At 46.8% G+C, this 23,042-nt stretch overlaps 1 protein-coding gene across 1 annotated transcript in view; it reads left to right on the top strand.

The window, feature by feature from the left end:
- The window catches only part of ADAMTS3 (ADAM metallopeptidase with thrombospondin type 1 motif 3), a 58,485-nt gene extending 35,841 nt beyond the window's left edge, over positions 1-22,644 (top strand). Inside the window, exons 5-22 of the mRNA XM_083861387.1 lie at positions 6,650-6,849; positions 8,966-9,049; positions 9,153-9,309; positions 9,851-9,956; positions 10,338-10,481; positions 10,871-11,003; positions 11,527-11,640; positions 12,225-12,370; positions 12,750-12,925; positions 13,803-13,936; positions 14,357-14,480; positions 16,122-16,202; positions 16,892-17,055; positions 17,175-17,340; positions 17,763-17,895; positions 18,289-18,496; positions 18,591-18,708; positions 20,577-22,644. Of these exons, the coding sequence (XP_083717513.1) occupies positions 6,650-6,849; positions 8,966-9,049; positions 9,153-9,309; positions 9,851-9,956; positions 10,338-10,481; positions 10,871-11,003; positions 11,527-11,640; positions 12,225-12,370; positions 12,750-12,925; positions 13,803-13,936; positions 14,357-14,480; positions 16,122-16,202; positions 16,892-17,055; positions 17,175-17,340; positions 17,763-17,895; positions 18,289-18,496; positions 18,591-18,708; positions 20,577-21,145 (2,957 nt within the window). The 3' untranslated portion in view covers positions 21,146-22,644. The remainder of the gene's footprint in view (positions 1-6,649; positions 6,850-8,965; positions 9,050-9,152; positions 9,310-9,850; positions 9,957-10,337; positions 10,482-10,870; positions 11,004-11,526; positions 11,641-12,224; positions 12,371-12,749; positions 12,926-13,802; positions 13,937-14,356; positions 14,481-16,121; positions 16,203-16,891; positions 17,056-17,174; positions 17,341-17,762; positions 17,896-18,288; positions 18,497-18,590; positions 18,709-20,576) is intronic.
- The last annotated feature ends 398 nt before the right edge of the window (positions 22,645-23,042 follow it).

Here is a 23,042-nt window from a genome sequence, read left to right as displayed (position 1 = left end):
AGGCTCTTGGCATCTCAGGAAAGCTGCCCAAAAATGCAGGCAGCTCAGGCCATCCAGCACTACTTCTTCCAGTAAGTTCTGAATTAGCAGATCAATTATGAATGCAACCTGTGCTTTCAGAATGTAGTTCCTTTTCTGGATTGTTCTGCCCTTTTACAGTGCATTATTCCAGTTAGGAATCCAAGGATGCTTTAAGAGTACTCCTTTGTGAAGTAAAAATGATTTTTGGGTTGATGTAATGATACATGAAGGCATGAGTGCTTTTAAGGTTGTTAATGCAGAACTCTCTCATGTTCCTGGGTGAGTGTCTGACTTAGAAAGTCATGGATTCCATGTTCTTAAGAGCTGGAGACTTTGAGAGTAAAGCCTGGCCACTCTGAGCTGTAAAATCAAGCCCTCCTATACCCAAACTGGGTTTGGTTCCAGCATCCCAGGTGCCCAGGTGTGCACCTCAACAGTGGGCCAGGCTACACATTGTTGCTGACTTACTTTTTCTCATCTGCAAACCAAATTTCAGAGCTTCTATAGATACTTTTTCCATGCTTTTGGACATTGATACAGATGATGGTTTTGCAAAATTGGACATTTTTGCTTTTTATTCTTCACTTCCTATTGTCACTGTGTTTAAAGGGCACCACTGATATTGAATTGAAGAACTTGGTGTGGTGTAAAGTGACGAAGGGATGGCTTTGCTTGGTTTGTTGTGTCCAATATGTGACCCATGGGCTTCTACATGTCCTCTGTTTGTATGTAAGCACCAGCAGAAGGTGTTGCTCAGGTCTCCTAAAATGCCAGACCCAAATGCTCAGGTCTTTCACACATGTCCAAAAAAATTCCGGCCTTTACTCAACAGAATGCTCTCCTGGGATTAATGTAGAAAAATTTGGTTTATTACTATTAAGGTCTCTGAGCTACATGTGTAAGTTGCTAAACTGAAAGAAGAGTGACAGCTTGTAATAGTGTCTCGGTAAAAGACCTGGAATTGTCAAGAGACTGTTTTTAATACATTTTCATACTTCAAAATTCAGGGTCAAAACCAGACTCCAGCCCTACCCATAATTAAGTTTTTTGAATAATGGCATGTAGTAAATATATATTTTTAACCTGTTCTAAAAAAAATTTCACAAACAAAACTAACCACCAAATCACCTGTACCTCCAAAATAAAATTCTGATTGAATTCTTGCTATATATAGAGAGAGAGCCAAATAATTAAAGAAATGGGGCATGGGAGGATTTCTGGCTACTAGGAAAGCAGAAATTCCAGGAGACATGGTTTGTAGTTCTAGGAAAACTACCTTTTGGCTAAGTTGGCTGTTAGGGCTAAAGCCCAGCTAAAAATAAGGTGCAGAGCAGATGAACCAGGGCAAGGCCGGGCAAGTCCTGAGGCCATGTTAAGCCAGTGCAGAGCTGTGATCTGGTATTAGTGGTGGCCAGGCAAGGTGCTGGCATGTCCGTGGGCTGTGCACAGAGCAGCCTCTGTGGCTTGGCTTCTGCTTGTCTGGTGTTCTCCCCAAGCATTTGATTATTAGAGGGCAGTATCTTTATTCCAAACAAGCTTGGTTTGATCCTGAGCCTTATTCCTCTTCTTTTGATTGTGTGTTAGAGCCTCACAGTGACAGTTCCGCCAGCACCATCCCTACTAAATTTTCACAGATCTATAAGCACTTTCACCATGAATCAGGTGAGTGCAGAGCTGTTGCAGACTGTCCAGGGAGTGCTTTCCAGCACTGAGGTCTCTGGAACAGGCTGGCGTTCCTCTTTGCTGTTTGTTTTTGGTCATGGGATGGAAAAAGAACAGTTAATAGTTGACCTAAATTCAGGCCCATTTAATTATAGTTTCCTGAAGTTCTGGCTTTGTTCTGTGTGTGTTTGCTGCCAGGTAAGGATAACCTGCAGTCCTAGAAAGCCTCATGCCAGGGAGGGAAGTGATGACAAGAAAATTACAGGGTAAAATTCCAGCTTTTTCTATTGGAAAAGTTTATCCTGAGTTGGGTCTAAACATAATTCAAATGCATAGAGGATTATCCATTTCTATGTGGCTCCCTGAGTGTGTCACTGGCATCAAGCCCTGGTGTAAATGAGGACTAAGAGCTGTTTTTGCTGATGGTGCATTGAAGGGAAGAGCCTTCCTGTGATGTCAGCACAAGGAATATAGTGCAGGAAATCTTCCATCCTTCCCAGAATCACTCTGCAGCTGGAACTGCTCAGGTACCAGAGATGCACAAATTTAATGGAAGCAGAATGTTTCCTTTGCTCTTTTAAGTGTAAGAACAAAGTAAGATGGGGTCTGTATTTGTGGTCCATGGGATTCGTGCATTTCATGACTAATCCTGCAGCCTTGGGATCCAGACCTTCCTTTAATCCCTGTTTATTTGTCATTCTGCCAGTCACTGTCACTCTGAAGGTCCCACTGGAAGAGAGCATAAACAGAGGTAATTCTCCAAGCTTAATCATCTCAGGAGATCTGCATGTGAAGTCACAAGAATTTTTTCTCTTTCTTTTCTTCATTCCTTAGTATGGTGAAACTGTTCTGAAAGTGGAGCTATGTCTGAACTTGGTTGCTGGCATTTTTATTTCCATTAGGAAATGCTTTAGTGTCTTTGTCCTCTGCTAACACCTCCTGTGACATCAAGACACCTTTACAAGAGGTGACACCACCACCAAACCTTATCTGCCACATCCCAAGACTCACATGCAGCAGCACTTCCATTTTCATGTGGTGGATGACATCCACGTGATGGGGGAACAGTTGGACTTGATGGTCAGAAGGGTCTTTTCTAACCTTAGTGACTCTGAGTTGCAGGCTGTTCTGAGTTTTTCTGGTTTGGTTTTTGTTAATGCTCAAGTGATTTCTTCCATCTGCCCTGAGGGAAATGTTAAATCTGATGTTCTCTTTTGTGTAATTGCACTGTGTTTCTGCAGCAGCAGAGCTGGCTTACTTTGTGTTATCAAAAGTTCATAGATAATATTTATTCATTGTGAAATATCCCAGGGAGACGCTCTGCAGGGGCTTCTGGAAGCACTTTGTGGATATAGCCTTGAACATACAGTGGAAACATCAAGTAAAACTGTGTATTTTTATGGCCAGCTGGCTCAGTTGGGGTTGCTGCAGAGACAAACTCTTCCCTCAGCCCCCAAAAACAAACAAGCAGAAGTTTTGGCAGCAGTTAAGCAAATAACAAACTCTCCTGCAGAGACAGTGACAATATTAAGGATCCAAATCATGGAGTCAAGACTGCAGGTCCCAGTGTCGGTGCAGGAAGGGTGTTTGGGGCAGGGACCTTAGAACAGGACACATTCTTTTCATGCCACAAAACTCTTGTGGTAGTGGTTGAAAGTCATTTGGTGCTTCTGCAGTAAAAGGGAGTTTCAGGCAATTCTTCAAGAAAAGATAAGGGAGAATGTGTAACTTGCCAGAATTTTGGTTTTTATGGACCTAATAAATCAAAGCACACGAGTTCCAGCACATCCCAGAGCCTAATGAGAACATCCTGTCATCATATCTTAGCCCTGATGACCTGGGTGGTTTCTGTTGCTGATCCCTCACAATTAGGCAGTACCAGCAGTGCCACAAAAATGTTGCATGTACACAATTTGTGTGGAAATCAGTGAGAATTATATTGGAACTGTTAGGAATGAATGTGTGTTTGAACTAAATGATTATTTTTTTCTTCACTGGCTTTTCAAAAGGCACACTTCAAAATAAGGCTCAGGAGGCGGTGACAGGAGGGACTGGCCTAATTACTTTGAGAATAACAGAATGGAATTTTTCAGTAGCTGCAGAATACATCTGTCCCTGGGGACATTTTGTACATTAACACACTCTTTGGAAAGAGAGTTAGATTGATCTCAATTGGTTCCATACTGATTTCTCATTAGTTTCATTTTGAATTAGTGAACATGTGGATCTTCCCTAGATACCTTTCCTAGCTGTATATTCAGAAAAAGGCTAAATTAGGCAATTGAGCAGGAGAATATATGGGAGAAACATGGATGGATGGATGGATGGATGGATGGATGGATGGATGGATGGATGGATGGAAGGTGTATATGCATGCATATTTAAGGAATGCTTCTATCACTAGCACAGAATTGAGCTCATTTATGTGGGGGTGCTGAAATTGTTTCATAGGTTTTTTAGTTGTAAGTTTGATGTGATTTGGACTTGAACCCTAGCCAGGTAAAGTTCTTGTCTTGGATTGTTCTTATCAGAAGTTGATAAGAGTTGCCAAGGCAACCTAATCCTCTGCCCAGAGTTTCGGTCATCCTATTGTATTTTCCCCCATCACAATGTATATTCTCCCCACCATGTCCATCATCCCCCAGGCCCAAAACCTTCGGAGAGGTGTCTGACAGTGATTGGTGGATCTCCCAGGACCCCATCCCAAGTTCACCTGATTTGTTAATGTTGTGTATTGCATTTGGCCTTACCCACCTGGCTTTGTTTCATTGGTCTTGTAACTTGTGCCCACCCCTGAGATTTGTGGGGAACAAAAACTCCCTGCAAACCAGGCCCGGGGTCACTCCCCAGAGGCACAGGCCTGGAACCAGGGACTGCCCCTGTGTTTCCCGAATAAAACCTTCTTCCTGAGCCTGGAGTGTCCCCTCTTTCGAACCGCGGCCGTGACAGCCAAGGCGAAGGTACTGTAGAGCCAAAGACCCACACAAAGGTACTGTTGGGCGTATCAGAGCTAGCAGGGTGGTCCAGTCGAACGCTGGGCTGACCTGAGAGACAGATACGCGAAGCAACACATGTATTTTACAATATAAAACAAGATGGTAAGAATCTCCCATGTGAGTTATGCTGAGGGTTCTCTTTCGTTACACAAAGGGTTGGTTGATAACAGCATTGATGAAATTAGATTTGGGCAGATCACAGCTTTATTTAATAACAGGGAAAAAGAGCTGTAGTTCCATTATTTTACAGGCACACTCTAGGACAAACACATGCTGTAACCCAGAATAAACATTTCTCTTGGCACAAGAACATGGGCTGATGCGTTCCTACAGGTAAGATCAGGATGTAAGTGATGCAGGTGACTAGCAAATTAAAAAAGGAAGAGGTAACAAATCAGCTAATCCCAGAATGAGATTAAGATGGATTAGTCTGTCTAGCTCAAATCCCCGAACAGCCAGACTGATTCTGTGTGTTTCTTCACCGTTGGCTCATGTGTTATCTTTCTCCCAAGTAACAAGTGATCAGACAAGAGCAAATGGCCTCAAGATGTGCCAGGAAAGGTTTAGGTTGAACATTAGGGAAAATTTCTTATGGAAAGGGTTGTCCAGCCCTGAGACAGGCTGCCCAGGGCAGTGATGGATTTCCCATTCCTAGAGAGATTTAAAAGCTTTGTGGATGTGGCACTTGGGGACATGGTTTAGTGGTGCCCTTGGCAGTGCCAGGGGAACAGTTGGACTCAATGGACTTAGATCCCATATGTTCTGTTAAGTGCTTGGCCACAGATGCATCCTCTGAAACACCAATTGGCAGTACCTGCAACCTAGGCTTGAGCCTGATTGTTTGACTCTGCAGTCACTCAAGCGCTGCATTATGTAAAACAGACAAGAGAATAGATAATGGTCACTCATGTGACCTGGTATTTTTTGGACTGGGCACAGCAGTTAGGGAGAGGACCCACTGCCTGACTTCCCAGCAAGGTATGGGAAATTGGCAGCATGGGCACTACAATGGGACACGGTTCCAGCTGGGTTTCCCTTGGATGCTGCGCTTGGCAGCTTTGCCAGCTGGAGCGGTTTTTGGAATTGGAGTGGGTGTATGATTTTCCCACTGTTGTCCTGTCCTGGCGTTGGCGTACTTGAGAGTGCCTGAAGACACAGGAAGGGCCAGTTTGTGGACTTGCAGCCTTGGCAATCATGAATTCCAGCACACAGACAAAGGGCTGGAAGTTTGTTGTCGTAAGGGAAAGTGCCCTGATACAGTGTGAGTGGAAAGCAGGACTGTTCTGTCCTCTCCATCCACTGGATGCTGGTTGCTCTAGCTGGCTTTATAGAGCAGAGAGATCCCTGTATGTTTTTGGGAAGAGTAGGGGAGCAGGGCTGCTCCTGACTGTCACAGGGACGCAGGAGCCGTAGTATGCAGCTCACTGTGTGCATTATGAGATGTTCCTCACTGAGGTTCATTGCTGGACTACTGGTGTAGATTTGGGAAGAGCCAAGTATCCTACAGCTGTGAGGTTTTACCTGTCAAAATCCTTGGGCATGTTTTGTTTTACTGGCACAAGTGGAAGTAACAGCTTTGGATTTTGTGTGTGGAGTAAGAACCATGATAAATTACAGACCCATGTGGTAGAATGAATTTTTTCATTGGTTTTCTGGTGATTTCTTCCAGTCCTACACCACGAGAATAATTTCTTCAGGTCACTGATGTATTTTATCCAGATAAGTAGTGACTCTGCAGGTGAGGATGCATTGTGGGAGGATGTTTCTGAAATGGAATTGGAATTCCATTGGTCATATAATGGAATCACAAGATGGGTTGGAAGACACCTTAAAGACCACTCATTTCCAACCCCCTGCCATGGGCGGGGACACCTTCCACTATCCCAGGTTACTCCGAGTCCCATCCATCCTGTCCTTGAGCACTTCCAGGGATGAATCAGGGCTCTACTGACAGCAGGCTGTCCTTGCAGAGTCCCTCCTGGCTGGCCTTGGAGCACTGAGTTCCCTGCATGGCCACCTTGAGCAGCAGCTGAACGAGACCTTGCGGCGCCGCCGCCATGTGGGAGACAACGACCACAACATCGAGGTGCTGCTGGGGGTGGATGACTCTGTTGTCCGATTCCACGGCAAAGAACACGTCCAAAACTACCTCCTCACCCTCATGAACATCGTAAGTATCTTACAAAGCACTGCGTGGCTTGTTTGGGAACTGGAATGGCTGTTGGGAGCTCTTGTAGGAGCACCAGGTTTAGGAAAAAGAGCAGTGGGATCAATTTGACCTGCTGGAGAGGTTTTCTGATTTTAAGATGTTCTTTTAATTCATCTTTTTCACAATAGCTTCCATGGGCACATTCGACAGTAATTCAAAGAATTTGGAAACAGTTGAAAAATAGTAAGGAAAAGAGGTAAACTTGATCCATTTCTAGTAATTCTGAACTTCTTCCACAACATGGTTCTGGAGAAAAACTGATTAAAGCATAAATATCTAGAGGAAAAGGGGTTCTAAACCCTCAATGGCTCTCTGACAGAGCAGACTTTCTGGTAATACCAGTAGATCTGTATTAGAGACTGTGGGACTACAAGGTTTTCCAGGAAAGAAAAGCAATCTCTTAAGGATGAAAATGAGAGACTAATTATTCCCATAATGATTCCTGGTAATAATGATTTTGTGGATGTAGGATATTCTTACATGTTTTACACTCTTTTTATTCCTGGAATAATTTTTAAATATTCCTTGAGTTTCTAGAGCTTCTAAATTTGAGAACTTAAAATCTGAGTGGAAAAAATTATTTCTGTATGAATTTAACCCAAACAATGTGATGTTTTCCAGCACATCACCTAGAGAATTGTTTCCTTTTTCCCACATACTCCATGGAACATCAACATTAAATCTCCATTACACATTATTGCAGAATATTTTCTTTTTGGTTTTAAAAACTTTTCAGTGAGCAGCAGGGTTGATCCGTGTCTCAGACCACTTCCATGTTTTTTACACACCTGCGGCTCCATCTGCTGGGGGCAGCTGTGAGGCCGAAGGCAGAGCAAGCTGACACCCTGCTGCCCAGAGCCATCCAGAGAATGGGGAAAAACAGGGGTTATGGGGTTGAAGACTCAAAGCTTAAGGTCAACTCCAGGGTCCTTTTTGTGTCCAGGGAAGTCACCCCTGTGTCTAGAAAATTCCCCTGTTGTCTATTGGCACAAAGGAAGTTGTGAACATTTATCCTGGCGCAGCCTTTTGTGGGAGCAATGCTGTTGGGGGAAGAAATGGGGAGGAAATAGGAGAGGAATAACTGACCTTTGGGATGATTGCTTCACAGGACAGACAGCCTGAGCTCTGTGCTCATTCTCTGTCCTCCTGCCCTGCGGACACTGTTCTCAGCTTCAGGGATTTCAGGTTTAAACCATGGGCTGAAATCCTCGTGCCAGGGCCCACAGTCTGGACAATTCCCAGTGACCTTTTTCCCTGAGGGGAAGTTCTGTTTAGCCTGACTGAAAAATAAAACAACCCTCTACCTCCTGCTCAAACCCACCAACCTCTGATCAGGGATGTTTATTTCTCACCAATTGCCCATAATATAATATTTATTTTGTTTCTAGGGGAATGAGGAGCTTCACTGAGGACCTGCAGATGTTTCACACTCTGGTGTCAGGACATTTCTCACCTTCCCAGACACAGGGAAGGGCCTCAAGAAGGACGACTTTTGGCCCATTTGCATAATTCTGTTTTTCTAACTTCCCTTCCACAAAGCCTCTTTTTAGTACAGAAGTGACCACAGAATTCTAACTGATCTTGAAAAAGTAGGGCAGCAGTATAAGTTGCTTCTAAAAAAAATATTCTTCAAAACAAGAAGCACTGGAAGTTTTCCAGGCCAGATTGGACAAGGCTTAGAGCAACCTGGTCTAGTGGAAGGTGTTCCTGCCCACGGCAGAGGGGTAGAATGAGATAAGCTTTCAGGTGCCTTCCAGCCCAAACTAGTCTGGGATTCTGTGATTTGCGGGGATTGTACTTGAAGGTTTTTTTTTCCCCAATCCCCTTTTCTTTGAGCCCTGATCCATTAAACGAGAGGAGGCTTGACATGTTTCCCAAAGTTCCATGTGAAGTGGGTATGTGATGACAGGAAGTGAATCTACACTTTTCACTGAGTGGAAATGATCTGCAACTTGAATCCTTTTCTGAGAACTGTAGTAGTACAAGCACTCGAAAAAACATCTCAGTGGCCTTGGAAGTTCCCTTGGTATCGTCAGTGGGTTTTTTTCTTTTTAATTTTCCCTCTTTTTTTCCTCAGGTGAATGAAATTTACCATGATGAGTCCCTGGGTGTTCACATCAATGTCGTGTTGGTCCGAATGATCATGTTGGGGTACGCGAAGGTGAGCGAGCCTCTCCTCCACCTTCACCTCCTGGGCAGAAAATCCAAACTGACCTGAATTTGCTGCCTTTAGGAGTACTGGGTCTAACGTGTTGCTCTCTCAGTCCGTCAGCTTGATCGAAAGGGGGAACCCCTCGCGCAGCCTGGAGAACGTGTGCCGCTGGGCCTATCAACAGCAGAAGTCGGACCCCAGCCACACCGAGCACCACGACCATGCCATCTTCTTAACCAGGCAAGATTTTGGGCCCGCTGGTATGCAAGGTAATGCAGCTGACCTGGAGCAGAGCTCTGGGCTCAGTGTTTCTTGGCTGGCATCTGCCAGAAAAGAGGAAAAATACTGCATTGTAAGCTCCTTGTCTTGTTCATTCCACAGGATTTTTCAATAGCAAGGAGACCTTGCCATGAGTCCTTGCCATTTATATTTAACCGTAGATTGGATTTCTTTCTTGAGAGTTGTAAATAAATACTTCTTAGCTCTCTTCAAACTCCTGTGTGTGCAGGGATCACTGGGAACCTCAATGCACGTGGCATTCCACTCCTCTTTATTTTATTGCATCTTTCACCACAGATTTCCATTTATAGACATCCCACCTGCATCCATCCTTTGGACTCAGGGAACTAATGGTAATGGACAGGAATTCCCAAAGTTTGGGATGTGTCAGGTCAGGCACTGGTCAGGATGAGCCAGGCAGGCTGCCTTGGCCTTAGAGCAATGTTAGCTTTTCCTGAGGAGATTTACTGGGGGGTTTCATTTAAAATCCATGTGCTGAGCACAAGGCTCAGCCCTGATGTCTCTCTGTAGGATATGCTCCTGTGACGGGCATGTGCCACCCGGTCCGGAGCTGCACCCTCAACCATGAGGATGGGTTTTCGTCAGCCTTTGTTGTTGCTCATGAGACCGGGCACGTGTAAGTACAACTTCTACCATCACATCACACCAAAATGCTGTGCTACAACTCCTGCTTGCTCCAAGGGTGTTGGATTTAGTGGCTCTATGGAAACTGTCCTGCTTTTATTTCCAGCCCCCTGGGAATGCAGTAATGGTTGAAGCAATGGAGAGACAAGTGGGGGAAGAAAGGAAGGGGAGGTAGGGTGAACTTGTTTTCTCTGGGGTAAGGGAAAGGTCAGGAAGGGACCTGGAAGGTCAGTGTAGACAGGAGCTGGTTTAAGTGTCCTTCACTGCCTTTTCCTCAACTGCCTGTGCTGGTGGGTTAGATTTGGTACCTCTTCCATAGATGTTTCCTTACAGTTATTTTTGCAGTAGCTCTGAGGGAGGTTCTCTGTTCCAGGCTGGGCATGGAGCATGATGGGCAAGGGAACAGATGTGGGGACGAGACGGCGATGGGCAGTGTCATGGCCCCCTTGGTGCAGGCCGCCTTCCACCGCTACCACTGGTCCCGCTGCAGCGGCCAGGAGCTCAGGAGATACATCCAGTAAGGCTCCCTGCTGCAGACAGTCTCTGGTCCTTCTTTTTACAGACCCTCTTTCCCTTGAAATCTCTGTAAGAAAAGCTCTATGAACGCTGTGTCCTCACGTGAGGCTGTTCCATAGCCCATCTGCTCAGGACAAAAGACCCCTCTAACTCCAGCGGAATTTGGAATAGGCTTTAGATTGTTACAGAATCTGAGAATGGTTTGGGTTGGAAGGGACCTTAAAGCTCATCTCAGTGCAAACCCCTTGTCATGGACAGAGACATCTCACACTAGACCAGGTTGCTCCAAGCAAGCCCCACCCAACCTGGCCTTGAACACTTCCAGGGATGCGGCAGGAATTAGAAATATACATCTTCTCATGGTATTTTTTAATTTGTCTCTTTCCATAGCTCTTATGACTGTCTTCTTGACGACCCTTTTGAGCATGACTGGCCTAAGCTTCCTGAGCTGCCAGGCATCAACTATTCCATGGATGAGCAGTGCCGTTTCGACTTTGGCGTGGGCTACAGGATGTGCACAGCAGTATGTACATGCACCCAGGCAGAGACACACAGCAATGGAGGGGTGGCCTTGATGGGAGACCTGCAGTGTCATAATCATTGGAGAGAAGTTAATGGAGTATTTAAAGAGATCTGTAAAGTGCAGAGGGGTATTTATGGGGGAAACTGAGTCCTCTGGGTCCTGTGGAATAATGGGAAAATGAGTGGCAGCATGGTCCACATGGCACAGACTGGTGAGAGCAATCCCAAGAAAGAAAAGGAAAAAAAATAAATCTCATTTTTCTCCCACTTCTGGGTGTCTTCTTTTCCCTTCTCACTAGCCCAGGGCTGGGGGATGCAGGGAATAAGCACTGCCCTGAAGATGCTGGGCTCATTGGGATGTGTGAGATGGAACCTACGGAGTGGGTTGGATCCTTATCCATAAAGTATAAATAAAATAAAAGATACCAATAAAGTATAAATAAAATACAAAAGTATTCACTTATCCAAAAAGTGTGAATAATCTCATGTTCTGCATTTTGTCTCATGACTGTTGTGTTATCCAGTTCCGAACCTTTGATCCTTGCAAGCAGCTGTGGTGCAGCCATCCTGATAACCCCTACTTCTGTAAGACCAAGAAAGGACCTCCCCTCGATGGCACCGAGTGTGCCCCAGGAAAAGTGAGTCTGGCCTTTGCACTGTGTTTGTCTCAGGGATAAAAACCAACAGTTATGTCCATTTGGGTTGAAGGGCACAGAGGGAAGCAGGGAATTGCCTGGCATTCCTGAGGTGATGTGAGAACATGGGGAAAGCTGGAGCTGTGCTTTCCCACTGGGGTATTCTGGGAGCTGTACAAGGTTTGCTGTAGCACATTTTGGGCATAGAGATTCCAGCTGAAGTGCAACCTATTCTATCACCTCTTTGTTATGCTCTTTTGGGTTCTGTCTCATCTGCAAAGTTTCTATCAAGTGCCTTTAGGAATCCAGGGAAGCAGATGATGCTGTTACTCTGGGATGACTGCTCAGAACTCATTGTCCAGACGTGCTGTGAAAAATGTTTATGTAGGCTAAGGATTAGCACCTGATTTTTCCCTTTAATATACCTATTAGTGGGTGTCCTGCTGCCAATCCATTATCAATTATAAAATTATACTCAGATACCTGGGGTTTTTAGCAAATTCCCTTTATTTTGAAATACAGGAGAGCCACTTATTTGGGAACTAACTGTGTCTGTTCTCACCTGCTTCCTGCCCCAATTCCCTCAGTGGTGCTACAAGGGTCACTGCATGTGGAAGAACACCAACCAGTTGAAGCAGGATGGACACTGGGGACCCTGGACCAAGTTTGGCTCCTGCTCACGGACCTGTGGAACTGGGGTTCGCTTCCGCACGCGCCAGTGCAACAACCCAATGTAGGTGTGGGAGCTGCACCCGCCTGGGCGTCCTCAGGGGGGTCACTTGAAATGGCATGTGGGTTTTGGGTGGGCATTCTGTTCAAGCCCCTTGAAATGGGATCATTTTTTGGAGAATCCAAGAATTCCATAGAATTAGAGAATCGCAGACTGGTCTGAGTTGGAAGGGACCTTAAAGCCCATCCCATTCCACCCCCTGCCATGGACAGGGACACCTTCCACTATCCCAGGTTGCTCCAACCCCTGTCCACCTGGCCTTGGACACTTCCAGGGATGGGGCAGCCACAGCTTCTTTGGGCAGTCTGTGCCAGGGCCTCAGCACCTTCACAGGGAACAGTTTCTCCCTGACGAAAATCTCTGGAATGTTTTCTTCTCACAGGCCAATCAATGGAGGTGATGACTGTGCCGGGGTCAATTTTGAGTTCCAGCTGTGCAGCACTGAGGAGTGTCCAAAGCACTTCGAGGACTTCAGGGCGCAGCAGTGCCAGCAGCGCAATTCCCACTTCGAGTTCCGGGGCAGCCGACACCACTGGCTGCCCTACGAGCACCCTGACTGTGCGTCCTGCTCTGGGCCTTTAGTGACACTTAAAAGGGTTTGAAGCCGTTCCCCTTGGCCTGGATATCTCAGGGACAGGCCCAGAACTCCCAGAAAAGCAAATAAGTTGGTTCCCTCCCCACCCATTTGTTTGTTCTGTCTGAAAATCAATAGTTTTGCCTTAAATTCTGGATTTTAATGCCGAAATTCCCCGCTCCGACTCAATTTTTTTTTCCATTTTAGCCCCAAACCAACCATTCTCTTATTTATCCCTAAAATTGACAGTTTCAATCCTAAATTAACACATTATGTCTAAAACTTAGCAGAGTTGCCCTAAATCCCTGATTTTAAGCTGCATTTTCCCTACTCTGACCCAAATTTGCCCTTTTTATTGCCAAAGTCACAATTTTCCCTCCAAACATGACCCTTTGTCCCTAAAATTTACTTTTTTTGCACCAAAGTTGCAGAATTATGTCTCAAAATCACAAGTCTTGCCTTAATTTCTATATCTTCACCTAAAATCCCCCATTTACCCCAAGTTCCCCAGTTTAGCCCTAAAATTTGCCTTTATGACTTCAAATTGCTTGTTTATCCCTAAAATGGATACTTTTTACCCAAAACGGCCCCACTGTATCTCAAAACCATCAGTTTTACCCTAAATCCCTAGGTTTCTGCCCGAACATCCCCATTTTCCCCCAAAATGCCCATTTCCCTCAAAAAATTCCCCACAATCCACATGTTCCTTCCCAAACCACCCCATTCCACTGCTCTGCCCCGATCCTCACCCCTAAACCTGGCTGTCTGTTGTCACTCCTCATTCCATTGGTGGGATAGTTGTCAGGAACACACCTGAATCACTGTTCTCCATACAGTCCTTTCTTTTCCCTGGCTCCACAGCTCCCAAGAGATGTCACCTGTACTGCCAGTCCAGAGAGACAGGGGATGTGGCTCATATGAAGCAGCCTGTGCATGACGGGACTCGCTGCTCCTACAGGGATCCCTACAGCATCTGTGTCCGTGGGGAATGTGTGGTGAGTGGCACTTGCCTGGGGACAACTCATGGGAATAGCTCACAGGCAGAGAGAGACTTTACAGATGTTTCTAAATCCCTCATTTGCAGCATTGTATTCCTCTAATTTCTTGAGATTTAAATTAAATTAGAGAAGAGCACAGACCTGTTCAATGCAAATGCTCCTCTTCTCTTCCTCTGATTGTTTCTTATCATAGAATCCCAGACTGGTTGGCTGAAAGGGACCTTAAAGACCATCATTTCCACCCCCCTGCCATGGCCTTCCACTAGACCAGGTTCCTCTAAGCCCCATCCAACCTGGCATTGAGCACTTACAGGGATGGGACAGCCACAGCTTCCCTGAGCAACCTGTGCCAGGGCCTCAGCACAGTTATAGGAAAGAATTCCCTCCTAATATCCAGTCTTGCCCTTTTTTCTGCAGAAAGTGGGCTGTGACAAGGAAATTGGCTCCAGCAAGGCTGAGGACCAGTGCGGGGTCTGCGGCGGGGATGACTCCCACTGCCGGACCGTGAAGGGGACATACATCCGCACTCCCAAAAAGCTCGGTAAGAATAACATCTGCCTACAGCTGGCTGGAACTCCTCTTGGCTCTGGGGTTTGTGTGACACTCACAGACACAAGATAATGCCATAGTCATTCAAACCTTGGGAGTAATGGATATAACAACATCCCATGTGGCCCAGCTCTGAGCCTGTTCAGGATACACTGCTGTCCATCAGCCCCTGATGTGGATGGATATGGATGTGGTGGAGGTGTTCAGGGAATGCTGATAGTTTTTCCCTAGCCTGGGTAATCTGGTCATTAAGAGAGCTAATTGACCTCTTTCTACAGGGAAACATGTAAGCAAGAGGTGCCAAAAAGAATTCAAGTTTCTAGAAAACAGTTTCTGCAAGTATCCAACTTAAAATCCTGCCTGGATTGTCTGACTTCCATGGACTGGTCGTCTTTCCCAGATATATCCAAATCTGCTGTAAATGCATTTGTCTGTGATTAAGATTGATTCTGATTCTGATTTATATCTTTTGCTTGTAAAGAGCATCTGGATGACACTCAATCAGTTGAATGACCAGGCTCTCAGGACACTAATTCCAGGTGGTCTGTTTAAAGGAAGACCAGAGAAGCTTTTCCCTTACCCAGAGGAGCTCACAGTGTTTCGCTTTCTGGGACAAAGGAGACTAAAACCAATCTGGGTAAATGCAATGGCTTGTAGGGAGAGAGGCGTCCACGGGAATGACAGTTCCTATCTTCCTGTAAACATGGACAGGTAATGCCAAAACTGGCAAAAACTTGATGTTCCCTGTGCTCTAAAGGCGATGGAAGAAAAGACTGGAAATGCTGTTGGGGACAGGCACTGCTCAGCCAGGACTGTGATTCTCCCGATTCCCAGCTCCTCTGTTCCTTCACTTGGATTTTCTCAGGAGCTGTGTATGTCAGGGGCAGGACAGACTGCCAGTACATCCAGTAGTCCCAGAATCCAGTGATTTAGCTTAATTAAATCTGCAGTTATTAAAAAGAAAACAACAGGAATATGAAAATCACATGCACTCAGAGAACTTAAGGGGCTCTTGATTAAATCTTGATCTATAAGTACTTGGAAGTACAAGTATCTAAGTACCTGGAAGGGATTCTAGTCTTCCTAATGGCAGTGCTTCCTTAATTTTACACTATTTACCTGTGATTTGCAATGGTAAATAATTGAAATTGAAACTAAGAATACTTTTCTTTGGGAGAAACTTCTTACTTTCACTGCAGACATGACCATCTAAAGGGCAGTCAGTAAATTCCAATCCAACAACCTGGCTGAGGACTGATGTGAGAAGGTAGTGAGAAACACTTACGTTTGTGTCTTTGTGTGCTGAGGAACACAGGAAACATCTTTTTGCCTGAATTGTTGATAGATCCTGCTTGGAGCAGCACAGCTGTAAATATTAAACTGATCCCAGCTAGGAAGTGGCAAGTCCATCTGTAACTGGTGTCTCTTCTCTCCCTGGAAGAGAAGAGCCCAGGGAGGGCCTGTCCCACACGTTACAAACCAATTTGGCCCCATGTCTCCTGGCCCTGCTCATGGGTTGCTGCTGGATGTCCTCTCCTGCAAGCAGAGCTGGGCTGTGCCCTGCGCTCCTGACTATGGCTGTTCCTTTCTCTTTTCCTGCCTGCTACCTCTGCTGACCCTGCACATGCCAAAGGGTACCTTAAGATGTTTGATATCCCTCCTGGGGCTCGACATGTGTTTATCCAAGAAGATGAGGCCTCTCCTCACTTTCTTGGTAAGTGTTTTTCTGCTCAAGTTAGGTATGAGGCTTGAGAAGAAGCTCAGGGTACTCATGCCAGAGAACCTGAGGGATGAAAGAATCCAGTTAAGGGGTTGGGTAAATATGAGCGCCAAATTTTGTGGTCAGGGCTTAGTCCTGCAGTCCTACAGCTCAGCAAACAAACATCTGCTCATTTGAATCATCCAAAATATTAAACTGACCCCAATTTGCATGTTTACTAACCAAGGATTGTGATGACTTGTATGAAAGTGGGAACTGCCAGGGTGAATCAAATTCAGTATATTTTAATTATTCCTATGGCCCATTGCAAAAAGGTGTATGGAAGAACAATGGATGTCAGAACTGAAGGATCTTTAAGGTCCCTTCCAATCCAAACCTTTCTGTGATTCCAGCTTTTAAGGAATTGACTTCTAATTGAAGCATCATCATCATAATCCCTATGGTACCTGGCTGTTGAGGTGTGCTGTGGAAGCCCAAAACCCAGGCAGTTCCACAGGGCGCCAATTCCTCAGTTCTTCACTTACAGATTTTAGCATCTGGGATACACCTGTGTGCACAGAGCAAAGTAAAATGTGATGAAAATCTGTTATTTTCATAATCTGATGGAAATACCCCTCCCCATGCCACCCCGATTGCTGCCAGTGCGGGGGAGGCACGACAGGCTCTGCTCTCACTCCTCCCAGCAATCAAGAACCAGGCTACTGGACACTATATCCTGAATGGGAAAGGGGAGGAGGCCAGATCCCGATCCTTCATCGATCTGGGCGTGCAGTGGGAGTACAGCATCAAGGACAGCACAGAAACGCTGCACACGGATGGACCGCTGCATGATGCTGTGGTGGTGCTGGTGAGTGACGTGTTCAGCTCTGGGAGGGGCCTTAAGGACCATGTCAGAGCCAGACCTTGGTGTCTGTACTTAGCAGAGGAATCAATAACAGTGCTGGGTTTATGTTTGCTTATTGATAGATCATTCCTCGGGATAACGACACCAGGTCCAGCCTGACTTATAGATACATCATCCATGAGGATTTGCTGCCGACCATCCACAGCAACAACGTGCTGCGGGAGGACACGGACACCTTCGAGTGGGCCTTGAAGAGCTGGTCTCAGTGCTCCAAGCCCTGTGGTGGAGGTGAGCAGGGGATAAGGCACCTGTAACAAGGAACAAAGTACCAAAAGACTTGGGGGAAGGGAATGATTTAGATTCTTGGCTTCCCTTCTTTAACAGCGTTTTGTTATTTTAGGGCTCAAGCTTAAAATATCTGAAGTGCATGCTTGTTCCCAGGTGTCACACTTCCATCCTAGGAAAAAAAAGGCTTCTTTCAGTGTTTAAATTCAGACCCCAAAGCTACTTTGGATGCCCAAACTCAGGCATTGATGCTCCTGAGCGTTCCGTGTACTCATGGTCTGTTCATGGCTCTTAAGCAAATAATGGGGAATGCAAATACCAAAATGCCATTATGGTAAATCCATCTAATAGACCAGAAAACCCTATTTAAACCAAACATTTTAACAAGGACCAGATTCCTTTGATTTCTCTGGCATCTTTTCCAGGGTTCCAGTACACCAAGTACGGGTGCCGCAGGAAGAGTGACAACAAGATGGTTCATCGAAGCTTCTGCGAAGGCAGCAAAAAGCCAAAGCCCATCCGTAGGATGTGCAACCTGCAGGAGTGCACAGAGCCCCTGTGAGTGCACCTGGGCACAGAGAGTAGGGATTGCTCGTTTAGACAGGGTAGCCCCAGCCAGACTGGGTGGGATGAATTCTATGGGATGCTGGTGACTTTCCAGCCTGCAGTTCCTGAATATGGAGGGGAGTTTCTGTCTATGTAAGCATGATACTAATCTGATTGGGTGGTTATATATATATATATATATGTGTGTGTGTATATATATATATATATATAAGATAAAATAATGGAATAGTTTGGGTTGGGAGGTACCTTAAAGCTCATCTCATCCAGCCCCCTGCCAAGGGAAGGGAGTGTTTCCACTAGATGAGCTTGCTCCAGGGATGAGGCAGCCACAGCAGGATGAAAAGGTTAACAGCTGACAATGTCTGACTCCATTTCCCTTCCCAGCTGGGCAGCAGATGAGTGGGAACACTGCACCAAAACGTGTGGGAATTCTGGCTACCAGCTGCGCACAGTGCGCTGCATCCAACCCCTTCCAGACGGCACCAACCGCTCCGTCCATGCCAAGTTCTGCAGCAAGGATCGCCCCGAGAGCCGGCGGTCCTGCAACCGGGCACCGTGCCCCACGCCCTGGAAAGCCGGGCCATGGTCCCAGGTGGGCAGCAGTGTGCATGGCTGGCACATGGGAATTTCTGCCAAGTGCTGTGACACAGGATGATGCTCTGATCTGTGCCCTCTGTGTCCAACAGTGCTCGGTGACCTGTGGGGAGGGGACGGAGAGCCGGCAGGTCCTGTGCCGTGCCGGGGACCGCTGTGAGGGGGAACGGCCGGAATCCATGAGGCCTTGTAAACTCGCTCCCTGTGATGGTAAGAGAACAGCTGGAATGGCTGCAGTGGGGGGGAGTAATTCCTCTCTGGGGAGCACCGTGCTGGCAGAGGGGTCACACACAGAGCTTTTCTCTTGTGTTCAGTCCAGCAATCTCTGGATGTCACAGCTCCCCACGCAAGGGTCTGTCCTGTTAATGTGCTCAAACAGGGTTTAACCACACTGACCCAAGCTGTGTTGGCACAGACTGGGGCCAGAGGTGAAGGTCAATCCAAAACAAACCCTGCTTGGCCTCTAAATCTCAGGGTAAGTTGTAAAAGCTGCCAGGTGAGGGAATAAAAATACATAAACATGGAACCAAGAGCATTAATGAGGTTCCTGGGAATCCATCACACTGTTTTCATAGAATTTTTAACAGGTTTTGAAGCTTTTTATGATAACAATGCATTTCTTCCTTTAGATTCTTCACTCTGTAGGATTTGGGGTTTATTGGGGTTTTCACTCCCACATGGTGGCCCTGACACTGCTCCAAAGCTGGTAGGAAAAGCAGTCAGAGCTCCTGGCAGGTGCAGGTATTTTCCCTCAGACTGGATGGGTGGGATCTGCATCGGGTCCTTCTAGAACCTGCTGGAAGTAGAGAAGCATAACCCCAAATGTCTACACTGTGGGTGGAGTCGTGGAATCTAAACCAGCACAAATGGATACTCCAAAATAAACCATGAGAGAACAGGACCAAATAAGGGTCACTGTCACTATGGTAAGGCAAAAGGAATTGTACCTATAGCCCAGAATTCCATGCTGAGGCTGGAATAGCCTCACAATGCCTCATGGAGCATGGATATTCCCATGCAGAGCTGCTGCTTTCACACTAGTTTTGTCAGGAACCAGCAAACATCAATCCAAAGAAGTTCAGTGGGATCAGGACAAGGACATGTCTATATTCCATTGAATTTGCTATTTATAACACTCGTCCCCCAGCCCTGCTGATGTTCCTGTGGGATATTTTACTGAGTTCTTGGAATTGAGCTGATTCTCACCCACTCTGAGGTCAGGCTCCAGCTGATATTTCAAAGCAGCAGAAGGCGGTGGCTGGATTTGCTTCTGGCCCATGGTAAGGCATTCTCTGTGCCTGGGTGAGGACATCTTTCCCTGCAGAAAGCTGATTTTCATTCAAAGCTTCCAAAAGAGCCTCTGGAAGTTCTTTTTCCTGAGGAAAGGGATGCATATGCCTGCCTTCAGGGTACCTCAGGTGTGACCCACAGTTACAGCTTTCCATCAGTTCCACAGCTCTATTGGGTCCCTGAAAAACACCAAACTTAATCTGAACAAAAGTTCTAAAACTTTGTGAAAGGTGGTTGTAGTCAGGTGGGGGTTTTGGTCTCCTTCTCCAGGCAGCAACTGAGGACAGTCTTAAGCTGCACCAAGGGAAACAGAGGTTGGATATTAGGAAAAAGTTTTTAACAGAAAGGGTGATAAAGTATGGAATGGTCTGCCCAGGGAGGTGGTAGAGTCACCATCCCTGGATGTGTTTAAGGAAAGACTGGATGTGGCACTGGGTGCCATGGTTTAGTTGAGGTGTTAGGGCTGGGTTGGATTTGATCTTGGAGGTCTCTTCCAACCTTGTGATTCTGTGATTCATCTGACTCTTTTATTTTAAGGCATCTCTGAGGGCTGTTGCCTGGGGTTTAATTTCTGTGAGGGAAGATTGCCTTGGCTTTAACACTGCTGATGGATGATGTCCTCTCAGGCTGGGAGGGATTCGGGGTGGGTAGGACATACCCAGTGTGTGTAGGAGCTCTGGGAGGTTGGCACTGGGAATCGCTGTCTGTGCTCCTCTAAAAATACAATGTGCTGATGTTACCCTAGTGCCCATCACTGGGTTCCCATCCCCGGGACATTTGTTTTGCAGATGAGCCCTGCCTGGGAGACAAATCCATCTTCTGCCAGATGGAAGTGCTGGCCCGATACTGCTCCATCCCTGGCTACCACAAGCTGTGCTGCGAGTCCTGCAGCCGGCGGAGCAGCAGCTTCCCACCACCCGGAGGGGCTGGGACTGAGCGGGATGCAGCACTGGATTTGGGCAACCTGCAGAGGGCTCTGGTGGTGCCCACGCCTGCGGCGCCTACCCAGGCCCAGCTCCTGCCCGGGAGCAGCTCTCCAAGCTGGCTGCCTTTTGATGCACAGCAGGCTGAGCAGCACATCCCGCCATCCAGCCCCGAGCCCAAAGGTGCTGGCATTCCACACTGGAGAGCTCCTCTGGCTGGGAAGACTTCACGGCTGTTGGCTTTCCTGCACCAGTCCCCTGCCAACAGCAGCAGCCTCAGCTCGGGTAGTGCCCTGGCGCTGGCTGCGGCTCTGCCTTTGGTGCCAGCAGAGAACGTGGCAGCGGGGGCTCCTGCGCCAGCCAGGACCTCCGGGAAGGGCGAGGAGCGCACTGGGAAGCGATGGCCTCTGAGGGCTGCCCCTGTGGAACGATGAGCGGGAAGGCTTGTGCAGGACAGCCATGGAAAGAGGCTGTTTGGCACTCTGTGTGTGACTCCGAGCTCTGGACACTGCGGAGCGCCCCACATGCCCCGGGCAGGGCAATGCAGGGTACAGGTTGTCCCCTGTAAATACAAAGGACAAGAAGTGCTGGTTCACTTTCTGGTGCTCCCGGCCTCCTCCCGCCCCTCATTTCCTGGCTGGCTGGGACATGCAGAGGAAACACTAAAGGAACCTTCCTGGCAGTGAGTGGGAGTCGCTGAGGACTCCTTCCAGCTCTGGGCCCAAAAGTTAGCCGTAACCTCAGCACCCCCTGTGGTTTTGGACTGTAAACATTCCCACTGTAGGAAACGCCCCACTGTAGGCAGGACCAGGCATGGACACTCTATGAAACATTTGCCACAGGGCAAATGAACCCTCAGGAGTCATGTCTTCCTGGAAACCATGAGCACCATTGCAACTGTTGGGTAAATGCAGGAATTCGGCAGGTTATTGTAAGAGTTTTGTGCTGTCCCACATCTGTTTGCCTGTATTGTTCCATTGCCAGGTGCTGGCCATCAAGTTCAGCCCTATGAGCATTCCAAGGGCTGGTGTTTAAAGCAGCATTAGCATAAAAAGTGGACTTCCATTTGCATAGGAATTTCATTGCTGGCTCTAAGAAAAGGTCGGGTGTGTTTTGGGTATCATCAACATGATGCTTTGTGCATAACCTGTAGGTAACTGCAGGTGCTGTCCTGATCCCAGCCCAAGCAGGTTCTGGTTCCCCTGAACCAGCATCCCAGAGACACAATAAGTGCCAACAACACTCCGAATAGAGGATTTTTTCCCAACGTGGGAAGCGTGGATTTCAAGGTGTCAGAGATATTTATATTTCCAGCGTGGATCAACTTCAAACCTCCTGCCCACAGCACATCTGACTGCAATAATTAATTTATGTCCATCCCACCTTGTCCCAGCCCAGCCGGCTGCGCTCTCCCCAGCACGTCGCTGTAAAGTATTTGTGTATAGGAGTGAGAACTACAGATATTTATTAAAAGTGGGTTTCCTGACAGTGTTTTATGTGCTAAATATTTACACTGAGGGCAGGTGACTCTTCCTTTTGCCAAGATCAAATCAGGAGATGGAATTAGATGCTGTGTCATATGGATAGAATGGAAATTGAAGCTGCTCAAACTGCTGTAGAGAAATTGTTGATCTTATTATTTTAAAAAGTTTTTTTTATCACAAGTCTCTCTCATTTCTCAGTGGTCACCGAAGTTTCATGTGCAATTGCTGCTCTCCTGTAAAAAGTCCTCAGGATCAAGCCATTTAATGCTGTGAGGGGATTGGGGCCCCAAAGATACAATTCTGGCAACATCCTGGGAGCCCTGTGGGGTTCCTCGGAGGAAGTAAGGGTGGCACTGGCTGGCAGCAGAAGTTTCAAGCCCTGGGAGCCACTGGGCAAGACGGGCACCCCATACAGGAGCACAATAAATGCACAAAAAAGTGGCAATAAAACAAACCTTCCACATCCTGAGGCTTTCCCTGCTTTGACTCATGGCAGCATCCGGTTTTGGCATTTTTAAGTTTCCTCTCTTTTAGCCATTTCCATCCCCGACGGGAAATAAAGTTGAAATATTTTAACGGGCTTTTTAAAAACAGAAGTTTTGCCATTGGAGAGTGTGAGTTGCAGAGTAAGTGAGAGAGAGGAAGGAGAGCATCAGGTCTCACCTGGCAGCTGTCACACCTGTAAAGTTGCACCTTATTTGTGGCAGGGAAAAAGGTGGCTGTTTGAAATTCCCTAAATTCCAAAAGTAGGAAGGGCAGTAAAATGCTGAAGGCAGAGTTTTCCTTAGACCCACGGCACGGCCAGTGGCAGCTCCTAGGCCACCTGTGCTGTGGGGCCACCCAAGGA

This window comes from Zosterops lateralis, assembly GCF_965231275.1.
Source record: "Zosterops lateralis genome assembly, chromosome: 5".
NCBI lineage: Eukaryota > Metazoa > Chordata > Aves > Passeriformes > Zosteropidae > Zosterops > Zosterops lateralis.
The sequence above is the reverse complement of the archived record's forward strand: the minus strand, read 5'-3'. Positions and strand labels throughout refer to the sequence as shown.